General features: G+C 40.0%; 2 protein-coding genes across 4 annotated transcripts; one reads left to right on the top strand and one right to left on the bottom strand.

Moving 5' to 3' along the window:
* Positions 1-812: 812 nt before the first annotated feature.
* On the top strand, positions 813-3,018 carry LOC105276407 (neuralized-like protein 2). Of its 3 annotated transcripts, none has more exons than XM_011333984.3 (4): positions 813-972; positions 1,091-1,481; positions 1,828-2,160; positions 2,250-3,018. In XM_011333984.3, the coding sequence occupies exons 2-4, from the start codon at positions 1,139-1,141 to the stop codon at positions 2,369-2,371; spliced, it is 798 nt and encodes a 265-aa protein (XP_011332286.1). In that variant the 5' UTR covers positions 813-972; positions 1,091-1,138; the 3' UTR covers positions 2,372-3,018. The 3 variants fall into 3 exon arrangements, with proteins under 3 accessions (XP_011332286.1, XP_011332284.1, XP_011332285.1); XM_011333982.3 differs by having other exon boundaries at positions 815-972; positions 1,091-1,511; XM_011333983.3 differs by having other exon boundaries at positions 816-972; positions 1,091-1,511; positions 2,253-3,018.
* Positions 2,825-21,548, bottom strand: LOC105276552. Its single transcript, XM_026970426.1, is given in 38 exon segments — positions 2,825-3,651; positions 3,801-3,953; positions 4,153-4,333; positions 4,451-4,664; positions 5,801-5,910; positions 5,997-6,041; positions 6,256-6,403; positions 7,420-7,636; positions 7,787-7,939; positions 8,006-8,183; positions 8,478-8,688; positions 8,886-8,995; positions 9,064-9,105; positions 9,249-9,439; positions 9,686-9,758; positions 10,459-10,799; positions 10,947-11,099; positions 11,167-11,332; positions 11,400-11,616; positions 11,716-11,825; positions 11,912-11,956; positions 12,116-12,279; positions 13,940-15,266; positions 15,375-15,516; positions 15,740-15,913; positions 16,162-16,339; positions 16,516-16,734; positions 16,809-17,064; positions 17,150-17,395; positions 17,471-17,601; positions 18,060-18,408; positions 18,545-18,694; positions 18,834-19,055; positions 19,211-19,415; positions 19,636-19,902; positions 20,777-20,853; positions 20,856-20,928; positions 21,481-21,548. Coding segments are annotated over 38 exon segments (7,662 nt in total). The 3' UTR covers positions 2,825-3,295.
* Between the last annotated feature and the right edge of the window lie 1,513 nt (positions 21,549-23,061).

Here is a 23,061-nt window from a genome sequence, read left to right as displayed (position 1 = left end):
AAGGTTTGCAATAAAAGTACAAATATTATCAATCGCTTGCGTGAATTTTTGAAATTCATCCTGCGTGTGCAGCAGTTAAAAATTATAAACTTATAAAAATCTTAACTAATTGACGCTCATTTATATTCGTGTTGTAGTATGTGAAATATTTCATTTAGTTAATAAAATCCCATTTGTGTACTAATTACAGTTTTTTCATTTACAAAAAGGTATAGGCCTTGATCGCATCTGGCCGGTACCGAAAGTTTTAATAAATACGGTAGCTAATTGTTAGCACACGTAGACAAAGGCTAGTGACAAGTATTAGATTGTAGCAAAAGTTCGTAGCGTTTTTTAAATTAAATTCCAAGATATTACATAAGGTGTGCATAAATATTTAATGTACTATGTACTCACCAGTTTGTTGCACCATCATCTGCCATAGCTTCATGAGATTCCGTCCATCGAATGATTTTTTCGTAAAAACAGAATTAACATCACCTTACGAACTTTTGTTATAACTCAATGTCTTTGGCTGTAGTCCAGTTAGCACTGCGAACACTACAAATCACTTTCTTTCCTTCTCCTCATTTGAAAGTAGAAAAAGGATAGAAAGTATTTCGTAGAATCCGCAGTGCTAACTACACGACTACACGATAAGCTGAAAAAATACTAGTTTTTATATAGAGAAAAATCTAGGGAGATCTTTCTTTCCTTTTTTTTTCGTTCCAAGAAAAAGAAAAATAGAAAATGTTTTGAAGCATCTGCAGCGTTAAATGGACCGACTGTCAACATATAGCTGTCATTGGTCACCTGCGATCCTTGCGATTCCTGCAGTGGCGTCCGGTCGCTTCGTAAACAGACAAAATGTGATATTTGCGAAGTCGCGTTTCGGCGCTGACGAAGAAGTCTATTTCAACGAAAGTCTCTCCTAACATTGAGTCCCACGGCAACCGGTGTTCTCGCGTCAAGTCGTAATCGCAACCCGTCACGGTAAGTTCGCGCGAGTCTCGTCGACGCGTAGTGCACGTACTTTGCCCACTTGCATCCTCGCCGATCCGGTGAAGGTTAGGTTGTACATAACTGATTGATACCGCATCGTCACCCACAGGCGATCTTTTTCGGATGAACGTGCGATCGCGCCGGATATCCCGCCACCATGAGCAATGAGTGCAAGAAGTTGGTGACCAGGTTCCATCCCATCCACGGGGAGAACATCAGCTTGTGCGAGGACCGCACGGTAGCGGTGCGCACCACGAGCTTCGCCAATTCGGTGGCTTTCAGCGAGAAGCCGCTGCAGCCCGGCGAGATCTTCCTCGTGGAAATCGAGAAGACGGAGAGAGGATGGAGCGGACACATGCGCCTGGGTCTTACCCTGATCGATCCGTCCTCGGTGAACCAGAGCCTGCCTCAGTACGCGATGCCCAATTTGGTTAGACTAGGCAACACGTGGCTCCTTGCTATAACCAGGAATCAAACTATCTGGGATAACTTTGACGGTGGTCTGTCATCTACATACACCTCTCTTACTGGTTAATATTACCGGAGATCGATAGCCTTCTCGTAGAAATTTTTGTAAAAGCTCTGTTGTATCGAAACTTTAGCGAGATATCTGTACAAGTTGATGTAATGTGTACGTTCAGGTCGCATTATACTTAACAGTAGTGTTCGCTGCATAGTTGCAGATAGATTCAGAACTCGGGATGAGTAGCACGCATAAGTAACTTTTTTTAATTTATCCTCCGTTTTCTTCTTTCGATTTCTCAGAGGCTGCAATTGGGAGGAATGAATAGTCACTGCTACATCTCCGTGCCGTGTTGCTGAACGTTGTATTCTGATTTGTTAAAGGTATACGACGGGGGATCCCAGCCCGAGAGAAGAAATTGGTCACGGATGGAGTTAACGTGCACACGTCGCGCGGGGTCATTCCCTTCAACACCCTGAAACCGAACATAAACGGCTCGGCCCAGTGTATTCTACCCACGGACGCCGGTAGTCGCATCGGCATCATGTATGTGCCGCAAGCTGGCTGCACCGACAAGGCAGAGATGCACTTCATCATCAACGGTGAGGATCAGGGCGTGTGCGGACAGGACATCCCCTACAAGGCGGGACCGCTGCGCGCGGTGGTGGACGTGTATGGTACTACGAAACAAGTTCGGATAGTACAATTGTATGGCGGTAAGTATTAATGTATTGGCGGGTCGTTACGCAGCCAGCTGCGCAGTGAGTAATATAAAAAAATTGTACATGTCCTTTGTATGTTTCAGCAGTATCGACACTGCAGAGCGCGTGTCGCGACGCTATACTGCAGTACACCAACAGGAACGCGGTGAACTCGCTTCCCCTGCCGAGGCTACTGAAGGACTATCTGCTGTACCAGTCGCAATGAGAAGTTCATTCCATTTGTACATATATATATCTTCGCGCGTAACGCGTTTGCGGAACATCCATTACTTCCTCCTTCCTTCTCTTTCTGACTTGTGGAATTTGCTCATCACAAAGGACAGATTTTGTTGTAGAGATCGAAACTCGACGATCTGATGCACTTCGTGCGAATTTTGTCTTTTGTATGAAGAATTCCCGATTTATATTTTCTTGACATCGCTTCTTGTTTCTTGTCTTAGTTTTAATTGTATTCTCCAAGGAGAAATTGTTAAATCGTCATGTGTAAATAGTAGCGTAACGTTGATTCCCCCCAGGAATGGCAAATTCAGCGAAATTACATTAACAGCTCGGTAATTATAAGTATAGTTATATTTATTTACCGGTGATAATCGTTTATGGGGCAGTAACATGCAACCATAGATCAAACGTATACATATATATATATATTTTTTTTTTCTGGATAGTTACTTTTGCTCCATTCTCTAATTCTCCTCTATTACTTTTCTCTATTACTTCTCTCTATTTATTACGAGATATAATTATAGGAAGTAAGTCACGCTGTTGTTGAGCAGATGAGGAAGAACGAACGATAATGTAGTATACAAATATCCAAAGCAAGAACCTGTTTTACAAAATAAATGGATTTATAAGAAAAAAGTGGATTTGCAGTCTATGAACCGATCGTAATTGAATCCATAGACATTTTTGATATACTTCATTTATATTTGATTCATTTCATATCTTTTTCATAATTTGTTCTTTTTATTTCAGATACTAATTTAACAGCATAGTCAAAAATTCGTAATAATTAGAAGTATTCTTCGTCTATGTTATGTTGCAGGTGAAATTTATATTTACGCACAGAAAAATCAGAGGATTAATAAATCGAGTGTTAATATCTCTGTGAATGCGAGCACACCGAGCTACGCTACTTCATTCGATGATACGTCGGGAAATACATGCTTAACAATACGATATAAGCGAGCACCACGCTTAGGAACGCCAATCGCCCGATGAGCATTGTAACGTACAGCCATGGCATTTTTTTACCGTCCGATGGCATGAGATCGGTGTTGTCATCGGCATCAGCTTCTATTTTGGCTGTCGCGGCCGGATTCAAAATGTTGATTAAAAGAATCTGGCCGGCTTTGCTACGCAGGACGAACGTCGTGCCGTTTGAGATCCACACGGGCGGATCGCTGCTCAGGTTTTGTAAGTACCGCAAGAAACTGGTAAGGATGATCGTGAACAATGCAATCACGAGAGATTTCTCGTAAAAAGAGACTGTAAAATTAGAAGAAATATTAATATATATGATTTCTGTTAATTAAAATAAAATTGTGAGTATATAAAAAAAGTAAGAGACTCAAGAAACGAAAATGTTATAAGCGATAAAATTTATATGTTTTATTTGCTGTTTATATAATACTCACGCAATAGGGGAATGTTAATTCCGCTCTTCGGCACTTCCCAATGCACATCTTGCAAAGCCAATAAATGACAAATAAAGTTGAGATTAGCAATAATCATCCGTTCCTGAGATTTCGGTTCTAGCCACAGTGTCGTCAGACTCAACGCCATCAATGCTGTGAACATTTGCGTGAACAAAGCGTAACATTTAATATTGATTAAAAAAGCATGAAAGAAACAAACTTTGAAAGAGAAACTTTAAAGAAAATTTTCTGTACTTGTATATCTATTTTCTTTATTCTTATATTATGTTATCTTTTTCAGATGATTGGAAATTAAATTTAAACATTTGAAGTATGCGTAAAGGATGCGTACCTATGGTGGGAGATACATACGCAATGCATATGATACCCCAATGCCTCTGTGAAATAAAGTGATAAGACAGCAGTCTGGTGGTGGTACCCGAATTGTATTTATACGTTACTTCCTGTTCCGTTACATAAATTTTCAATAAATCCCACTCGACATCTTTTGCCTGTAGAATTTCGCCCGATATCTACAAACCGATTTAATTGGCAGATTTATAGAAGAAAGTAAATTGAATTACCATTAGGTGTAAATTTCTAAATAGAGAAGTGAATTTTGATCTTGATGGAAAATAGATAATTCGTACTGTATCTTGAAGAGACGAGAAACTGATTTCGTCACCAGCGTGCGACCACGAGCCGAATTGTAATGTGCAGTTCATGATGTTATACGGCCACCACGTGGTATCCGTGACACAAAAGGTGGAAAATTTCACTGGCATTAACCAGTGAACCAAGCCACTCTCCGAAACCCAACACTTTGCCAGACCACGATAGCTTGACGTGCTCTCTCCAATTTTCCTGAAAGCGCCAGTAATTTAATAAATGTTTTAGAACTATAGTCGAGTTATTAATAAATTTAGATTAAAGCGTTCTTAATTATATAAAATATATAAATATATATTGTGTATACATATGTACCCAGATAGCCAAGTCTGCCGAAAGCAGATGATGCTAACTATCTGCTATCAACTATTGCCAGCCATAAGACAACAAATTTGATACAGAAGTTGTTATTAGCGATTAATTCGACAAATTGGTGCCAGAAATGTAACAGAGCTTGCTCACAAAATCTAAGAACAGATTGGCGGCAGAAACCGAGCAGAATCTGCAAACATGGCTTGAAGTCGGATTGTCGACAGAAACCGAGCAAGATTTGCGCACGCGGAATCTAACGGCAGATTGGCAGCGGAAACCGAGCAAGATCTGCGCGCGCGGAATCTAACGGCAGATTGGCAGCAGAAAACCGAACAGGATCTGCAGCTTTTGACAGTATTCAAATTTACACGGCTATGAATATGTGTTTTCGCTCCGCACCGCTATGCGGTGCACACGTCGAGTTCTTACTCGATGTTAGGATTTAGCCTAACAGTTATATAAGTTAATATACGCGCCTTGGCACGATAATATTAATTTTTCTGAAAATTTTTGCACTTGCGGCACAGAGGCTCCCATGGACAACGTCCATGTAGTTCACGCACGCCACGAGCAATCTGAAGTTCGAAAGCAAAATTCGGACTTCGGATTAGAATAAATTAACAATAAGAGAGAGATTATGCAACGAACTGTCAGAAAGACACATCAAGCCAAATGTACTTTAATTTAACAAACAAACAAATGCGTTCTTTTAACACATGGTAATATAAAATGGCAATTTATAGTGTGTTAAAAGTAAACACATGCTTTAATATATCGTAAATATGAATGGCCAAAAGCTGCAGATTCTGTTCGGTTTCTGCCGTCAATCTGCCGTCAGATGTTAACAGATCCTGCTCGGTTTCTGCCGCCAATCCGCTGTCAGAGTCTGTTAGCAGGCTCTGCTGACAGATCACTATCCTAATGCGGACATAACGGATGCCAATTTGCTATCAACTTCTGCAGTAATCTGTTGCCAATCTGCTGGCAGATTGCACACATTTTGCTTACTGGGTACTTACTCATTATGTAGTACAATATCTGGGGTCCAAATTTCATAGTCTATCACAGTTAGCCATTTGATATTATCGAATTGCGCGGGATCCCATGACAGATGTTCATCCTGCCATATCTATTCCAATATATTAACATATAGATGTAATAAATATTATAATACACGTATGTACCTATTATTTAGATGCTATTATGTGAGCTTACCATCGATATCCATGTATGTAATTCGAAAATTTCTCTTCCCTGTTGCTAGAAAAGAAGTTGCAGCCTCAAAATTAATGCGAGTTAACGAATTTTATTTTATATTTTATTATCTTATTGATTATACAGCTTACACGCAATTTATATATACAGTTTAAAACTGCGCAGAAATCTCAAGTATTATGTAATTTGAAGTATTTTGTATCGACATTAAGACATTGAATTGTTTAATTTAGTTGCGAGAATTCTCGCGAATACTTACATATTCGACAAAATGCGGCGTCACGGTAAATGTCACGTGTGTAACGTTATTGTTATTTTTCACTGGTCTTACTGTGGAGTCATACTCGCAGAGGAGATGTCTTTTCAGTTGCAACATAGTCGATTTGCTCTCGACATTATTGCAATCACTTCTGGCTGTCGCACTAGTGCATAGGACAACGAGGATAAATATCAAGGAAGAGATTGGAAGAAGATTGTTTCTGCCCATCCTGGATATACGAGGAGTAACGAACGAATCTACGACGACTGCGTTGCACGACGATGGATTACGTGGGAGCCGAACTGACGATAATTATACGCCCAATGAAATGTAAAACTGCAAGTCCCGAAGACCGCCCCCTCAACAACAACGCTTATCGCGCTCAATAATTCGTACAATCCTATTTGTTTGTCAGCCATAAGCTACGTATAATATGTATATTTCGCCGGAAGGATAAAAGATCATTTTTAATCATTTTATTCATTTTTAATTCGAAGAGATACGGTTCGCTAGGTCATAGTTTTTGAAATGATTAAATAATATCGCGATAACTTAATATTGTTATCTTTGTATTAATTATAGAAAGTATTTTGCGGCAGGGTAGAAGAGTGTAATAGAAATTCAAATGTTTATGATTATTTTACATAAATTTATTGATATTTTGTTGTAGGTATAATGTTTAACATTTTGTTATATATATCATATATTTTATCTTTTTATTTTTATATAATTGTCTCAATAATCTTTTAATATTTTCTGTTACAAACATGACTATCTAATATTATATTCAAATTATATAAGTTATTTATATAAGAAAAAAGGTGGCACTAATGAGATTCTGCACAGAAAAATGAAAAATACGATATAGCTATTTTAGGAAATTAAAAATAGCATATATCTATTTTAATTTATACGAAAATATATTTATGAAACATAGGTTTATTTTCTCAATTATTAAATAAGCTGTAACAGCACATGAAAAATTATTAATGAATGAAACCAGTCAGAGTATTTTGAACGTTAAGATTGTTTTTTTTTTCGTAATTGGACGTAGGTACAAGGATGATTAAGATGATGAGATAAGTGAAGGCCACGCAGAAGAAAGACAACCACTCGATGATTGCGGCGAAGTGTCTCCAGGATTCCTTCGTTCTCATTCCGGACTTTGGAGGATCCGCGTTCTCTTCAGTCACTCCGTCCGCTATCTTGGACTCTTCGTCATTCAAGACCAGGAAACGTCCAGCCTTGTTGCTCAAGACAAACGTTGTCGTGGATGAGATCCAACTTGGCACTTCCATGCTTATATCTTGCAGCTTGCGTAATAACGCCGTCAAGATTACCGCGAAAGTAGCCATCGCCAGAGAATCGCGATAGAACAGCACTACGAGATAAATATAAGAAGCATAATTTAATATTTAACATAATCATATATTCTTAGCGTGATTTTTCTGCTTGCTTATTTTAATACATTAATATTTGATATATGAAATGAAAATATCTTAGAGATTTTATTTATAAATTTGATACTTACATATGTTAGGAAGTTTAGCGCCATTGTAAGGTAATTGCCAATGCAAATCAAAAAGGAAGAACATGTGGCAGAAGAAATTTACGCATGCAATCACTACCCGCTCGGTCGTTCTCGAGTCCAACCACAGCACCGTCAAGGTGAGGAATATCAAAACTGAGAAGAGCATCACGCAACTTAGGTTCGTCTTGTCTCTTTCGTTTTTTGCGAACGATTACTTACTCATGGCCGGTGTGATCTGAGACTTCTGTTGTATGCCGTTATAGCGAGTCAACAAGAACGTGTAATCGATCGTTGGGAAAGTATCATCCGGACAGCATTCATATTTTTTCACGCGTTTCGCTGCACTCACGAATTCTAAATTCCACTCTGTGTTATTCTCGTAGTCCTCCATGAGAATCTGTGAAACATAGTCACATAGTTTTATTTCTTAAAGTATCTTTTTATAAAGTATAAATTCATTTATGCAAGTAAATGTACTACGGAGAAGAAAATACTAAGTTTGATCTCTCTAAGGATCTCTCTGAGCTAATTCTAGGCACGTCAAATTAATCTTATATATAGTTAAGTTATTGTCAGTTTATGATTTGATTTTTGAGAAATTTTGTATTGATTTTTCAGGATCCTGGTAAGCGATAACGTTGACAAAGGGATCAAAGATCGGTAATTGCAGCAAGTCAAAGAATTCACGTGCCCCATCTCCATCCAAGTGGAAATCAATTTCCTCTCCCGTGTACGACCACGAGCCAAAAACAATGCGGCATTTCTGCTGATCGTAAGGCCAGTAGGTGTAATCGCCGTTGCACCTAGAAATGTACTTCGCAGCCCATATGCAATTGACAGCACCCGTATTGAAGAGCAAGCAATTTGTTACGGTCAAAAATGAATCTTCCGACATATCGCCACTGAAAGCACATAAAATCCGTCGTATTTATTTTGATTACGTGCCGCTACAAGACTAAATTTTGACAGCGCATGGACAATTAGACAATTAGATTAATTCCCTCTTATAGTTTTTAAAAGAAATTCATTAAACCATTCTCGCATAATTTTCTGTGGACGTTGCATGATGTACATTAGTAATTACAGAGATTTTACTTACGAGTTATAGACGTATAGCTCGGGTATCCAGATTCTGTAGGACTTTACATGAATATAAGTTATTCCGTCATAATTGCTCGGCGTCCAGGTGAGATGTCCATCCGTCCAAGACTGTTAATTAAATGTCTCATTAAAATAAGAATAATGTATAATAATATAACAAAATGTTCCAGACTCACGAATGATATCCAAGTGTGGAGAGCTATACTGTCTTGACCGCTCTGTAAGTTTAATTAATAATTTTTCACGTGCTGCTACAGCTTATTTAATAATCGCGAAAATAAAACTATGTTTCATAAATATATTTTCGTGTAAATTATATGATTCCGTTTATATAATGTTGCATTTTATATAATGCACTCACCCATTCCATCATCTTCGGCATCAATTTTATTGTGACGTTGGTAACTACTTTGTGATGATTCGGACGGAGGGAGCTATCATAATCGCAGAAGAGATATTTTTCAAGACGCAACCGAGCCGTGTTACTTTCCAAACTTTTGCATCCTCGTATCACAACATCACTTTCTGGACTTGTGGCAGCTGCGAAAGGATCTAGAAAAATAAGAATGAATACTTTGCATCAATATCTCAATAATGGATTGTACAGTTAATTATGTATGTTTTTTTAACTACACGAGAACGTCTAAAAATGATTATTATTATAATATTAAAATTATTTGTGGGGATAAATGTAATTATAATGACAGTTTTTAACTTTTGGCTTTCTATTATTAAATTTGGAAAATATAACACAATTATTATTATTCTAGTGAAGACAGACATTTGTTGCACATGTACCGAATTGAGTCTGCCAGAGAATAACGAAAAATCCGAACACCTGTAGTATCCTCATTTTCATCGGCCGACGACTCTGATTCGACTAATCCTCTTCATTATAGCAACAGAATGATTATCAGTCTTCATGAAATTCAACACTGTTGATATACCAGACGCCCCCAAGGTATCTATACTTATTTGAAGCCGTATGACATCCAACAAATTAAAAACATTGTATTCAATGAAATATCGATCTCAAGAATGCATACACTCAAAAAACAAAATTTTTATTATTTTATTTCGTAAATTTTGTTTTGAACTAATCAGTTCTGTTATAGAATACTTCAAAAACGATTTTTAACTTTTTTTAGATATTAAAAGCAAACTGTATAACTGTAAGCTAATAATTGCAGTTGAAATTGCCATAGAGTTGATTTTAATAAACTAACAATAAGTGATAAAGGAGTTAGAGGAATAATTAAATTTAAATAAAAATCGAGAGGAAAATAAAATAATTTCTTGACTAATTGAAAATATTTTTTATTATCGTAAAATATAATCTACAAGACGTGTATTATAAATATGACTGCAATTTAATGCGATAAATAGTATATATTTACATATTTCACGTAACATAATCTGCAATACGAGATAGGGCTTTATATTATAGCCAGCTGACGGATAATGCGATGGTATTTCAACATATTACAAAAATGAACAGAATAAATTTTTTAAACAGATTGCGGATGCCACAGGAAATATTTCAGCATTAATGTCTTTCATCACGGATGAACCCGCGGTATAAGAACGATCAGCATGATGATATAAGTGAAAATCACGCAGAAGAAAGATAACCAGTCAACGATAACGACGAGGTGCTTCCAAGACCATTTCCTCGTCGTCACTCCGGATTCTGGAACATCTGAATTTCTGTCGGTCGTCCTATCTCCCTCCACCACCTTAGATTCCTCCTCCGTTAGGATCAAGAATCGACCAACTCGGTTGCTCAAGACAAATATCGTCGTAGACGAAGCCCAACTTGGCATCTCCGTGCTTATATCTTGCAGTTTGCGTAGTAACGCTGTCAGGATTAACGCAAAAGTAGCCAATGCCCAAGAATCACGGTAGAACAGCACTACAAGGTGAACGGGAGGATTTTACAACATGATTTATAATAATATATAATATAATGTAATATAATATCTAATATAATATAAATTTAATTAATATAATAATATAAATTTTCATTTTTTACAGGACTCTTTGGGATATCGCGGCTTACTTATATTGGCGGGCTTAATGCCATGGTACGGCAATTGCCAGCGCAGATGGTACGTGCAGATTGTATGGCAAAGGAAGTTTAGACTCGCTATCGCCAACCGTTCAAACGATTTCACATCCAGCCAGAGCACCGTCATAGTAAGCAGCATCAGAGCTAGAAACAAGTGTTATTTAGATTCATATATGCTTCAGAGTTTCTACTTCTGCGAGCAACCGCTTACTAATGGGTACGATGTCTGACATATGAAACACGTCGTAATGCCGGCCCATCCAGAACATGAGGTCGATCTTTGGATAAGTATCGTTCTTTAGCCTTCTGACATGCTTGATCGAGCCTATGAACTTGAAGTCCCATTCCAAGTTATGAACGTAGTCTTCCATGTTGACCTACATACAGATAGAAAAGGAAAATTGGCTACACGAATTTCACAATCTGTTGCTCCTATTCGCGTACCCCATTTCCTACTAGCTGGAAATCAACCTCCTCCCCCGTGTGCGCCCATGAACCGAGTGAGATGTTACATTGCTGCGTGTTGTAGGGCCAGTACGTGAGATCGGTGTCGCATTTGGAGATGAATCTCATTGCCGGGACGCAACTGACGGTACCCGTGTTGAACAGCACGCACTCCGTCATCGAAAGCATATCATATTGATCCTGCACCATGTCACCACTGAAAGCACCGGGAGGATCAGTCTAATTAAAGTCCGGTAAGGTGAAGAGGATTAGACTAATTTCTATCAATTTTCTTCTCTCCTTCTTTCCAACTTACGTGTTGAAGATGCATAGATCGGGGAGCCAGATATTCCAGCTCATCACGTGGATAAAAGTGATGTCATCGTAATCTCTCGGCGACCAGGTGAGATGTGTATCCGTCCAGGACTGTTAATTACGTACAAATATTTGTTAAAATATTTTGTTAAAATTCTTAAAAAACAAATACTGAACGTAAGAAGTTGTACGCTTACAAGTATTATCCATGTGTGAAGTCTCAATATTTCCGCGCGCACCTCCTTAAAGAAAATCATTTCTTCCTCTTTACATTCTCCTGTATATTATTTAATAACTACGGAGCGGAAAATAAGCTGAATGTAAAAATTAACGTTATATGTTTCTTTGTTCCATATCCATATGTGATATATATTATACTTCTTTTAGAATAATGCACTTACGAAATCCATCGCTTTTGGCATCAGCTGCAGACTGACGTTGGTAACCGCTTTGTGATCATTCGGACGTATAACGTTGTCATAATTGCAAAAAAGATACCTCTTAAGACGTAATAAAGGGGTTTTAGCTTCTAGCTTATTGCACATTCGTGTCACAATGTCCGTTTCTGGAATCTTCACTATTGAAAGGGCAACTGAAAAAATATTAATAAAAGAATTTTAGCCAATATAATTCAAATATCATTCAAAAATCGATAGTTTTAATTCAGATCTTGTATTTGATTAGAATAATTCTCGCAAAGCGAGATACAATCACAACGTAAAAATTACTATTGAACTAAATATTTAATTAAAAACAGTAGCACAATTAATTTTACTTTGATGTAAACATCGATTGTTTTACATACTGGTTTTATTTTGCCAAGATAACGGTAAGATAACGAAAAGTCCGAACACCTGCAATATTCTCATCTTGATCGGTACGAAACAACGGTTCCGGTTCGACTACTTCTCTTCAGTGTAATTCTAGAATAATTCAGGCGTTTCGTGAAATTCGATACCGATTGATACGCCAAACGCCCCCATGAGACATTGACGCCGATTTGAGAGCTGTGTGACAACTATAATGAAATAAAGAAACCCGACGTTACTAAATATTAAATGTAAAATATGATTTATGCAACAAAAACTATGGATTTGCTTATCGCTAAGTAAAATGAAATAAATAAGTAAAAATGAAGTCTTTCGTTTTTACTCATTGTAAAATTATGTAAAGAGATTTACTTACCTTTACAGCCAAAATGTCTCATCTTATGTTTATGAGTAACGATGAATAATTATGAGTAATTTAATCGAAAGCTGTGTATATGTTATGTATATACGAAAGCTGTTTATTCTTATAGTTCGTGTACACGCAGTAATTCCACAAAACATTAACACATCATAGAAATTACGACGAATACACGGTGCGTTTAGGTTTTAGTGCGCCGACTTTTGTGCAAAAACTCGTAATATTATTCCGGATAAGATTCAATTCAGCATGATAAAAATACGATGAGATCTAATTTTCTAGTTAATTGACAATGTTTCTTAAAGTTTTGTACAGTATTTCGATCGGGAGCATGAAGAGCTCTTCTAAAAATTTATAAGTACATAAAAATATCGAGCGGAGCGAAATAATCGGAGCAGATTTAAGGAGTTTTGATATTGCTGTAGTTTAATGCGATGGACGGAGTATTTACATAATTCGTGCAAGACTTTACACATTTACAAAAATAGCGATTACAGCAACGCCTGCTTTTCCGTCCTTACGCGTAAAGAAAAAAAGAGAAGTTTGCAGCCATCGGACACGACTTGACACGTTAATCGCTATTATAATCTGTGAACGCTTTAGATTGTTGGAGCATTGAGCATAGCTATAATCGAAAGCGCAACTTAAAGAATTTTTACAGAAAGGTTACTTATCTTTATGCGAATAAATTAATATTATTAGTTTTACTTACATAATGATTATAATATATATATAATTATTATATAATAATTATTATGTATATATCCGACACGTTATTCCTCAGTAATATAATATATAATTCTTTATCCTACGAACGCAGAGTTACACGGAACATTTGCAATATATTACATCGCACATTGCTATACAGAATAACGGAAGGGCTAAAACAATATCTACAATAATCGCTTAAAGCTGGTTTTAACAGCGTTTAACGTGCCAAAACATCCTTCTTTTCTTGAAACCGCGCCGATACTGATTTCCAGCTGTAGAATTAGCAATGATCTTTATTGCAGTCTCACAATGCAGCCAGTTATAACACAGTCGTTTTTACAGATTCGCCCTGTTATCGATGTACTCCTCGTCATCATCCGCAAACTTGATGCCGTCCTCGCTCTCACGGATCAGATCGTAGAAGGACTCGCGCGACTCTGCCTTCATGTCGCTCTCAACGCCGTAATCCGGACTCTGAATCTCCTTCTTGGACAGGCTGATGTTCAGATTGTCCGTCGTCAATCTTCGCGCTGTCGCCGGTGAGTTTAGTCGCGGGCCCGAGAACTCGATCATGGGGATGTTGGTGCAGTCTGACAGCTTGTTGATCTCCCGGGGCTGCGTGAATTGCGTGAAGTCGCGATACTTACACTGGCCGCTCGTTACATTCAAGTTCGACAGAAGTACGTCCGACTTAGAGTCGTTCCTGGCAACCAGATCCTTATCCTTGCTGTCCACGTATGCTGTCGGCGTTTTCGAGCTTGCCGTCGATCTGCCAGCGAATCTGGATGTATTCTCATTCCTGAAGCGGTTCCTCTTGTCCTCCTGAGAAATGTCCTTCGTCTTCTGAGTCGCGTAGGGTCTGGAGGTGCTTTTCGTGGCCCGCTTCTCCGACTTCTCCGATTTATCCTCCAACTTCGCCAGGCCGGGATCCGCGATATTCACGTAGCTGCCCCGTCGATTGCTCCTCGAGGTGTCCTGCTCCTGGCAGGCATCGGACTTGGCGTCGTGGCTGGGAATGACGTACTGCGTCCTGTCGACGGCCAGCTGACTGCACAAGGACTCCTCGCTCACCCGGGTTCTGGAGTCCTCCAGGATCCGGTGGATCGGCAGCAGACGTTCATTCAGCCTGGCAGTCCTGCTCTCGCTGCCGCTGCTTTCCTCGGACATGGCGCTGCCACCCGACGACGAATCGTTCTTTGACGACGACGAGGAAGACGTCGAGTCCTGGCGTCTCTGCTCGAAGCTCAGCTTGGTCTCCTCGGCGCCAAGTCGTATCCGCCGGTACTCGGCCGGGGTCAGGGTTGCGCCCTCGGTGTTCTCCGGCAATCGGAACAGTGCCGGGCTCGTCGTCGTCATCGTGCCTTGAAAACAATCCGGGCGATCCGCAGACGGATCTTCAGAATCCTCGGACACCGACAACGGGGGAATCCATAGGAGAAAAGCTGGATCCATACCTAAGTAGGAGCCCGGCACTGCGCCGGCGTTTGCGACGTTATAATCGTAATAGTCCAGCTCCATATCCGTCTCCGGATTTGTCAGGCTGAACTCTGAGCCCGGTCCCTGGAGCAGTCGCTCGCGGTTTCGGCGGTCCTTCGTTTCCTTGCCGCTACGCAACGTGGAGACAACCGACAGTGGACTGCTTGTCGCCGAATCCTGATAACAATTTTTAATCATCGATTTATTATTAAAAAATCTTATTTTGTTTAATTGCATGCTTTGCTTTGTATGATTTCAGATGGATCCTAGCTTAGTCATCTCTACCTTGGATTGCAATGGATTGGACGTATAACGGTGAAGTCTTGCAATCTGCGGGCTTCCGGTAATACTTGCTGTGCTTTGACAGCTGACGTTGTCCGACGTCAATTTGTCCATCAGAGGGCTGTTAGAGCCCAGAGTACGTAATCTGCAATGTAAATGACGCGTACGTTATTCGACTCCATTCAGATACATATCAAAAGTAGATTATGTTGAACTCGCGTGATTTAATATTACTCGTAAAAATATTTCTAAAAAATATTCTCTCAAATATTATCGAATTAATGGAACGTTTCGCAGTTTATTATTCGATTGCTTTACACAGATATTAAATAAAACACATTACGAAATCATGAATTAATTATACTTACTTGACTGGCTGGGCGTACTTTACTTCCGGCTGACCAATCGCCGACGTGATGGCCGATACTGTCGGTGGTGTTTCATCAGTATTTAATTTATTCGGTATTACGCTCCTTTCCGAGCATTCCTCGTTATCCTTTGGCTTCAAGGTAGTCGAGCTCAAGCTAGTTTCGTCTTCGTACCTGTTACAAAGTAAGGCTTAGAACGCTGATATAGGTCACGATAAAATATTCAACGGGTCGATAGGTCGTAGAACAAATTTAGCAAAATTGCGGCATATTTCGCGTAGAACAAGATTGAGATATTAAATATTTAACTACCATTAAATGAAGAATTGGATATCACTAATCACCAAAATATTGAAATGTGTGTGTATGTGTTAATATTAGATATTTATGTTAAGTGTGCACAGTATTAAGTCACTACTTACTCTGCCAAAGTATCCGAACTATCGTAGCCATCCTCCACTGCACACGGAGCCAGCTTGCGTTTCGACAGTCTTGGCGTGCACTTCCTTGGCAGCCCCACCAGAGATGCAACTTCCGAGATTAGCGTCGTAGACGACATCGATTTCGCACGTCCTACCATCATGTGCGTATCGCTACATCCTGAATAATCAATTTAATAATTTCATCATTCTCAATTGACAATGTACGTATGAAAATAAATTTATATATAATATTTCTCATACATATTAATTTAGTCATTAATTATTACTTATTCCTCATAAATTTGTATTTCTTATTTGTAGTTTGTAGTTATTTCTTATTTGTCAGACACTCACCGGAATGTTCGCTCAAGGTATCCATATCTTCGGCAATGTGGTACTTCCTATATTTCAGCGCAAATTGCAAAGCTAGAAAAATAGATATAAAGAATATCAGTATCAAAAGAGATGCTGTCGCCAGATGCGCGGGTCCCCAGAAGAACCATTGCTCGACAGCGGGGGTGGAGTTCGTTTTCGACGGGAGCGACGCCGACGTCTTGTTTTTCTCGTATTTTTCTATAAAAATAATTATACATATTACATATATTTATACCGTGCTAACGCTTACATCCACTTAATCTGACGCTTACGAAATATGCTCGCGTGTCCGAGGAAACCACCCACGCAGGAATCCCCTGAGGCGGTCAACTCGTCGCTGAAGAACTCCAGCAGCAAACTTTGACCGGTGGAGAATATCGTTCTCGTCGCGGGTGCACTCTTGTCGAACGCGATGTCTGTCAAGAGCTCCGCGCTTCGCGAGTCGCCGTCGCGTGCACGGAAGTATTGTCCCGGACAAGGAAATTGCGTTTGGTCCAAGTGCAACCGGATCATGTGATCCGCCTTCGCCTGCAAAGACCAGAATCGAACGTATTGTAAAACGTTCACTAAATATTAAAAAAATTGATAATAAAGATGTGATGAAGAATTTTACCTGCAGCAGCCAGAAGGAACGGCCGGGACAGGCTTGGGTGTTCGCCGCCAGGATCTTGTTCAAGGCTGTATCCTGGAAATCGATAATACAACCGCACCGACACTGAACGCCGATCTGTGCCGTGACTTCCGGTCTCGCGGCCGCCAACGTCGTTCCGTGCCGGCACTCCCATCCCTCCGTGTTCCACGCCTCCTGAAAATCGATCCTGCTGGTACCGCCGCACGATTCCGTCTCAACCGCCTTTCCCTGTTTCATTTTTAGAGCAAAAGGTCAATTGGTTTGTTTAACTTCTGTCGATTTTACGAGCTCACTCGAACTCACCTGACAGAATTTCGCCCCGTATTTCGGGGGCGGTGTGTCGCAGAATCGATATCGATTGCGAGTACCACCTACGCAGGAGCTGCTGCAAGGACTCCACGCGCTCCAAGGACCCCAACCGGCCGCGTCGTTTTCTGTATTAATAATTAATGTAAGAAGGGAGAAAAGCGTGCATGGGGTGTGTCTTACTAGCTGAGCCCTTTGTCTTGGCCCAAAATTGCAATCTGAGAGATTTATGAGGACAACATATGCTTATAACTTTTTCTTTTAAAAGAAAGTTTAATTCTTTAAAATTTAGTTTCTTAGTCTAAAATATATGAAATAATTAAAACACCGTTAACAAAACAATAAATTCATTAATAGTCGTAGTCGGACCATTTTCGTTTTGAATTGATTTCAGTTTTGGCATGCTTGAAAGGTTCGTGCGCGCATATCACACCTTTGACCCAGATCAAGCAGCGAGCAATCGCGGGGCTCGTTAAGAGGATCAAATCTAAATCGCCTCTCGCAATTTCCAGGAGAATTGCGAGGCGGTAAATCTGTTAGGTAACGCCGGCTAGCTTTTAAACGGGCGCGTTCGCATGCCACTCACCTAGAAGCGGGAAGGTGGGTATGCACGCGAGCTTCACTTCCGCCATCGCGCCGGTAATCGCCTGGCTCACGTAGACGAAGCAATACTCGATGAACTTCTCAGTGAAGATATCGCAGTCGAAGTTCAGCGAGTGCTTGCCCGGCGCCGCCTTCAATTCCGCCACGTAATGCAACGCGGAGGGCGGTGCCAGGGAGCTCACGTCCGCTCGTAGACGGCCGTAGACGCGCACACGATCACCCTGAAGACGGCACGCGGGATATTGGAAGAGGACCGGTATGCCCGTCGATCCCTCGCAGGGATAGACAGACCTCGCGTGAACGTTGAAGCTAAACTCGTCGGACCATTCCACCTGCGAGCACAAAGGAGAATGCGATCGTAGATAAATCCACTCGTCTCTGGAGGAATAAGCTTTTAGCAGTAATTACCTGTTTAATTATTTTTTTCAGGTAATTGTGTTTTAATCAGAATGAGAGAGGTGCAGTTACCTTGATGTACGCGCTGATCGTTGGCGCGGAAGGATTGACGTCCGAGGCTTTCAGCCTGAGCGCGTAATTCCCGGCCAGCCCGAAAAATTCACACTTGAACTTGATGACCCTCGGCGAGGTGAAGCCGTTCACTTCCTCGTAATAGAGCACCTTAAAGGAGTTTAAGTACAAGATTAGATCTGAGGAATTACCTTAGTTTAGCGAATGCGAGGTTTCGGAATATTTTTTGCATGTATTTTTTACATGATTTGTGATATTATGCGCTGTCTTTGCGTATGTAACACCTTACCTGAGTGCGACTATTGTTTTGTGGATCGCAGGCAGCGGCAGTAGTGCCGCAATATATGAGTTGCAAAATATAAGCCGCTACCGGAACGCCATTGGCAGGTACGCACGAGATTCCCTTGTACTTTATGGTCGCTACTACCGGCTGACTAGGATATGTACCGAGGTGTTGGGATTCCAGAAGCAGAGAAGGAATTGGCCACTTTACGTCTAAGGCACTGCTCATCTAGACAGGTTTCGTTCCAATTAAATGAACGACTTGAGAATAACGTAACACATCAAGTTCAATTCTTCGTATTTCAGAAGAGGATCGAATAAAAATTTAAATCCATTCAAATTCTGGACTGGGGAGAGATATTTTCGAAAGTGATCGATGCTTACCTCAATTTCGGGCAGCCCAGTAATGGCAGTGTTGTGTCTGGCAGCCACCGTTGAGAACTTGTACTGAAGCCGTAATGAATAAATTCCGCCACGCGAGAAGACACCACAAGGTATTATCACAGAAGTATTCTCACCCTTATGCGGTAAGGTTTTCAGAGGGAAATCGCCGATCAATTCCGACGTGAGGCCATCGACGTACAGTACTCTGGAAACACGCGTGCGCACGGAATGCAATTTTTTCAATGTTATCACTTTAATCGCAATTAAATTTCTTCGAGGATCGTCTCGCAATCGTAGACATTTAATTACGAATGCGGTAACGTTATTTCGTCCCGATGCTTGTCGCTGCTTACATAAATGTACGTCGGAATATTTCGGAATGCCGTGCGTGCTCGTTATTATATTTTATGGGGGTTTTTACATACCTAAGCACGAGCGGTTCGCGACCCACGTTAACTTCGTCCTTCTGCGGATCGAGCTTCTCTTTTTCATCTTTCTTTACGCCGTTTGTGCCGTTGGTGACCGCGGTACTTGTAGATACCGTAGAGGATTGCGTTTCCGCCGTGTCCAGAATAAAAACGGTCACGTCGCCGGACAAAGCCGTGTGAGACGGGGGAGCAACGACTTTTAATAGTATCGGCTCCTTCGCGTCTGTCATCGATCTTGTGATACCTGAAACCGGTGAACGTGATCTAAAATTGTTTACCTTTTCTACTAAGCTAATTGTATCACGTAATCATATGACGCGTCGCGACGCGTTAATTTAATTTAATTAGGATTGCGCACAATATGTTCGATCTCGTATGTATTATTACCACATTTCAAAAGAAGGATGATCAATAATCCCAGTGATGACCGTTCGGATGTCCAATTCATGTCCAGCTCTTCATTGATGATTGCCAGGGCCTGACCGAGATATTTCGGCGACCCGGACAAAACAAAGATTCTGCGCCCCTATCCTATCGATAGCGATGATGAAAAAATGATTAAAAAATTTTCATAAAACGGAGCAAAATAGCATTAAACTGCTATAGCTACATTAAGCTAGTATAGTAAAGTAGAACATGCTAGATTACATTAGAATACACTAAAGTAAACCAGAGTAACCTAGATTACATCACGGTATGAGATTAACGAAGGTTCCTATAAAATTTCTGATATACCCTCAACCCCGACGATTACTATCGCACATGCAATCGCAGCATTACGTACTCTAAGAAATTCTGCCACATTATGGTCACGTTTTTTAACGTTGTGTTAGGAAACATTTTATGTACATATAAAAACGTAATTTTTAATATTAAGTTTTTAAGATCCTAGATAAGAATTGAACAATCGAGACGAAAACGTTGAAAATTTTTTCATTTCATGAAACAATTTTATGAAAATCCATGAGATATATTCTTGGAATATTAATTCTAAAAATTTTGTTGCGAGCGATTTATTAATGCAAAACACATCGCCGCTTCTTAAGTCTCTCAGATGCAAATAAGCCGATGCTGGAGTAGCATAATTTCGCTTTGGGCCAACGATCAAAGTCACCGGGAGGCGAGCTTGCGTGTGTACGTTTTGCAACCCCCGCTTTGCTCCTGAAAATCTGCAGCCCTGTATAATTGCACGTGTTGCACCCTTAGACCGAGGGCGACCCCGCGTCGCTTCTCGGAGGGAAATCGAAATCGGGCATCGTCCTTTCGCGTCCGTATCGATCGGCCGCGTCCCTATAGTGTGCACCGTTTCAGAAAACGCACGTACACGTTTGCACGTCAACCATATCAAGGGACACGACTTTTTATCTGATGTGATATACGCGAAGGATGGATAGCACAGGTAATATTTACAAATCTAATAAACAATGTGTCTCATGTAGAATTGCCTATTGTGTCGTTAATGCAAATATAAAGACAGCAATAACTGAATAAAAGAAAATTATAGTTTGCTTACATTGCGTAATGCAATGTAATAATTATTATAATTAAAATATGATTATAATTAAAATATTAAAATAATTAAAATATGCAATATTTTATAATAAATTTGTTCATGTTTTACATAATATTTGTTATGATCTTTGCATACGTATTTATAGAAATTTCCGTTTATATTTTATTTACATTTTAAGAACATTGCCAAACTTGACGATAAAATAATAATTGATTTGAAAAAATAATCGATGATAAAATAATTTAAAAAAATTATGAATAATGAAAGCTCTTCAATAACGTAATGATATAAGAAAAAAAAATTTTGTCTTGGGTCCCCGAGACCGGTACTCCGAAGTATGTGATGTTCGTCTCAATCGTTTTCCGATGCCGCCTGTGTCCACAAAATATTTGTGCATATCTGTGAAAGACCTGACTGGTCTCTGCGGGGTGTCCAAAACCCCTGGGGATTCTTTTCACCGCGAAACAAAAATGGATGGATGGATCGTCCCTTCCATAAAAGTACTCGTTAAAATCGGGACTTCTCACTGTCTGCATCCCTCTCTTAATTTACGAGAAAATGCGATCTATGTGTGAATACCTTTCTCCAGTTAAAATATGGTTTTTTAAAGGGGACACACACGAAGAATGCGTTTTACGGAGACATTTATATTACTAACAAAATCTGTATTATAAATTTTTAGAAAATCAACTTTTCCTATCATGTATTTTCCATGGGAAAAACACGATACTATTGTTACGTGTTTCATTATTTAATTATTTAATCAAGGAAAGTGATTATCAGCGTGTAGTTTGTTTAATTCATACAGTATATTTATAATAATGACCGTAATAATGATGGATGATCACCAATGTGGGTAACCCACGTGTCGGAATGGCGTAGAAAGCGGTATTTGGATCGATTATGCAATTGGAATAATGAGTTCGTTGCCGTGTACGAAGAGAATACCGACCGCACGCAGACAGACACAGGCATTGCTTATCGCTACAGACACGCGTAGTGGTGATTAACATCGATATATATCGCGGATAAGCATCACCCCTCTGCCAGAGGCGCGATGTTGGGATCATTCGAGTGCTCTAAACGTGATAGTCGCGAAACATGCGCAAAATATATCAACGATTTATGACGTAAAATAAATCGCAATAATTGAACCGGTAAAAATTGTCCTTATATTAAACCAAGTATTAATTTTATATTTCATACAAATCGTAAGGAAACTTTCTGCCGAGTTAAGAAATTTTTCATGATGCTTCAAACTTATGTTTCCAATAATTTTACGAACAATATCTTTCAATGTTTAATATCGTTGCGATTGTTTTAGATTTTTTAAAAAATATTTTTTACGTATTGTCAACGTACTTTGCTCACACGTAGTGGCTGCTCTATCCCGAGACAATCCGCATCTTCTCCAAGATGAATCGCAGATCACTCATACGGGGTGGATGCTCGATCGCCGACACCGACCTGATCGATCAATCTTGCCTCTCATCGATCCCGCGCGCATGGATGACAACGATGACGAGCGATGAGCGACTGTTTTGCTGACCGAAAGACGGCGAGGGTGCGCGAGTACTCCAACGGCGGCGGTCTCTTGGAATCGATATCGAGAGCCCGGCCGCCGCACACGAGATTGCCGGCTCGCCTATCCACGCCGTACGAACGCCCTCGCGCGCATCCCCGAGGGTCAACCCTCCACGGACACGAAATTATCCTCCCGCCGAGAGGGAGAACGCCGGCAAGAAATGTTTACGAGGATCGGACAATGTCAAGAAGCTGGCACTCTTTTCTATTTCGACGGCTCTTCTCTCCCTTTTTTCTTTTGTTAGTTAATAAAATAATCAAACAGTTTTATTTAAGTCTTTCAACGACAGCGTTGTTGCAGACGTCTGGATTGAATAAGTTCACAG

This window comes from Ooceraea biroi, chromosome 6 (assembly GCF_003672135.1).
Source record: "Ooceraea biroi isolate clonal line C1 chromosome 6, Obir_v5.4, whole genome shotgun sequence".
Taxonomy (NCBI): Eukaryota; Metazoa; Arthropoda; class Insecta; order Hymenoptera; family Formicidae; genus Ooceraea; species Ooceraea biroi.
Note: the sequence above shows the minus strand (reverse complement) of the source record. Positions and strands in the feature narration are given on the sequence as shown.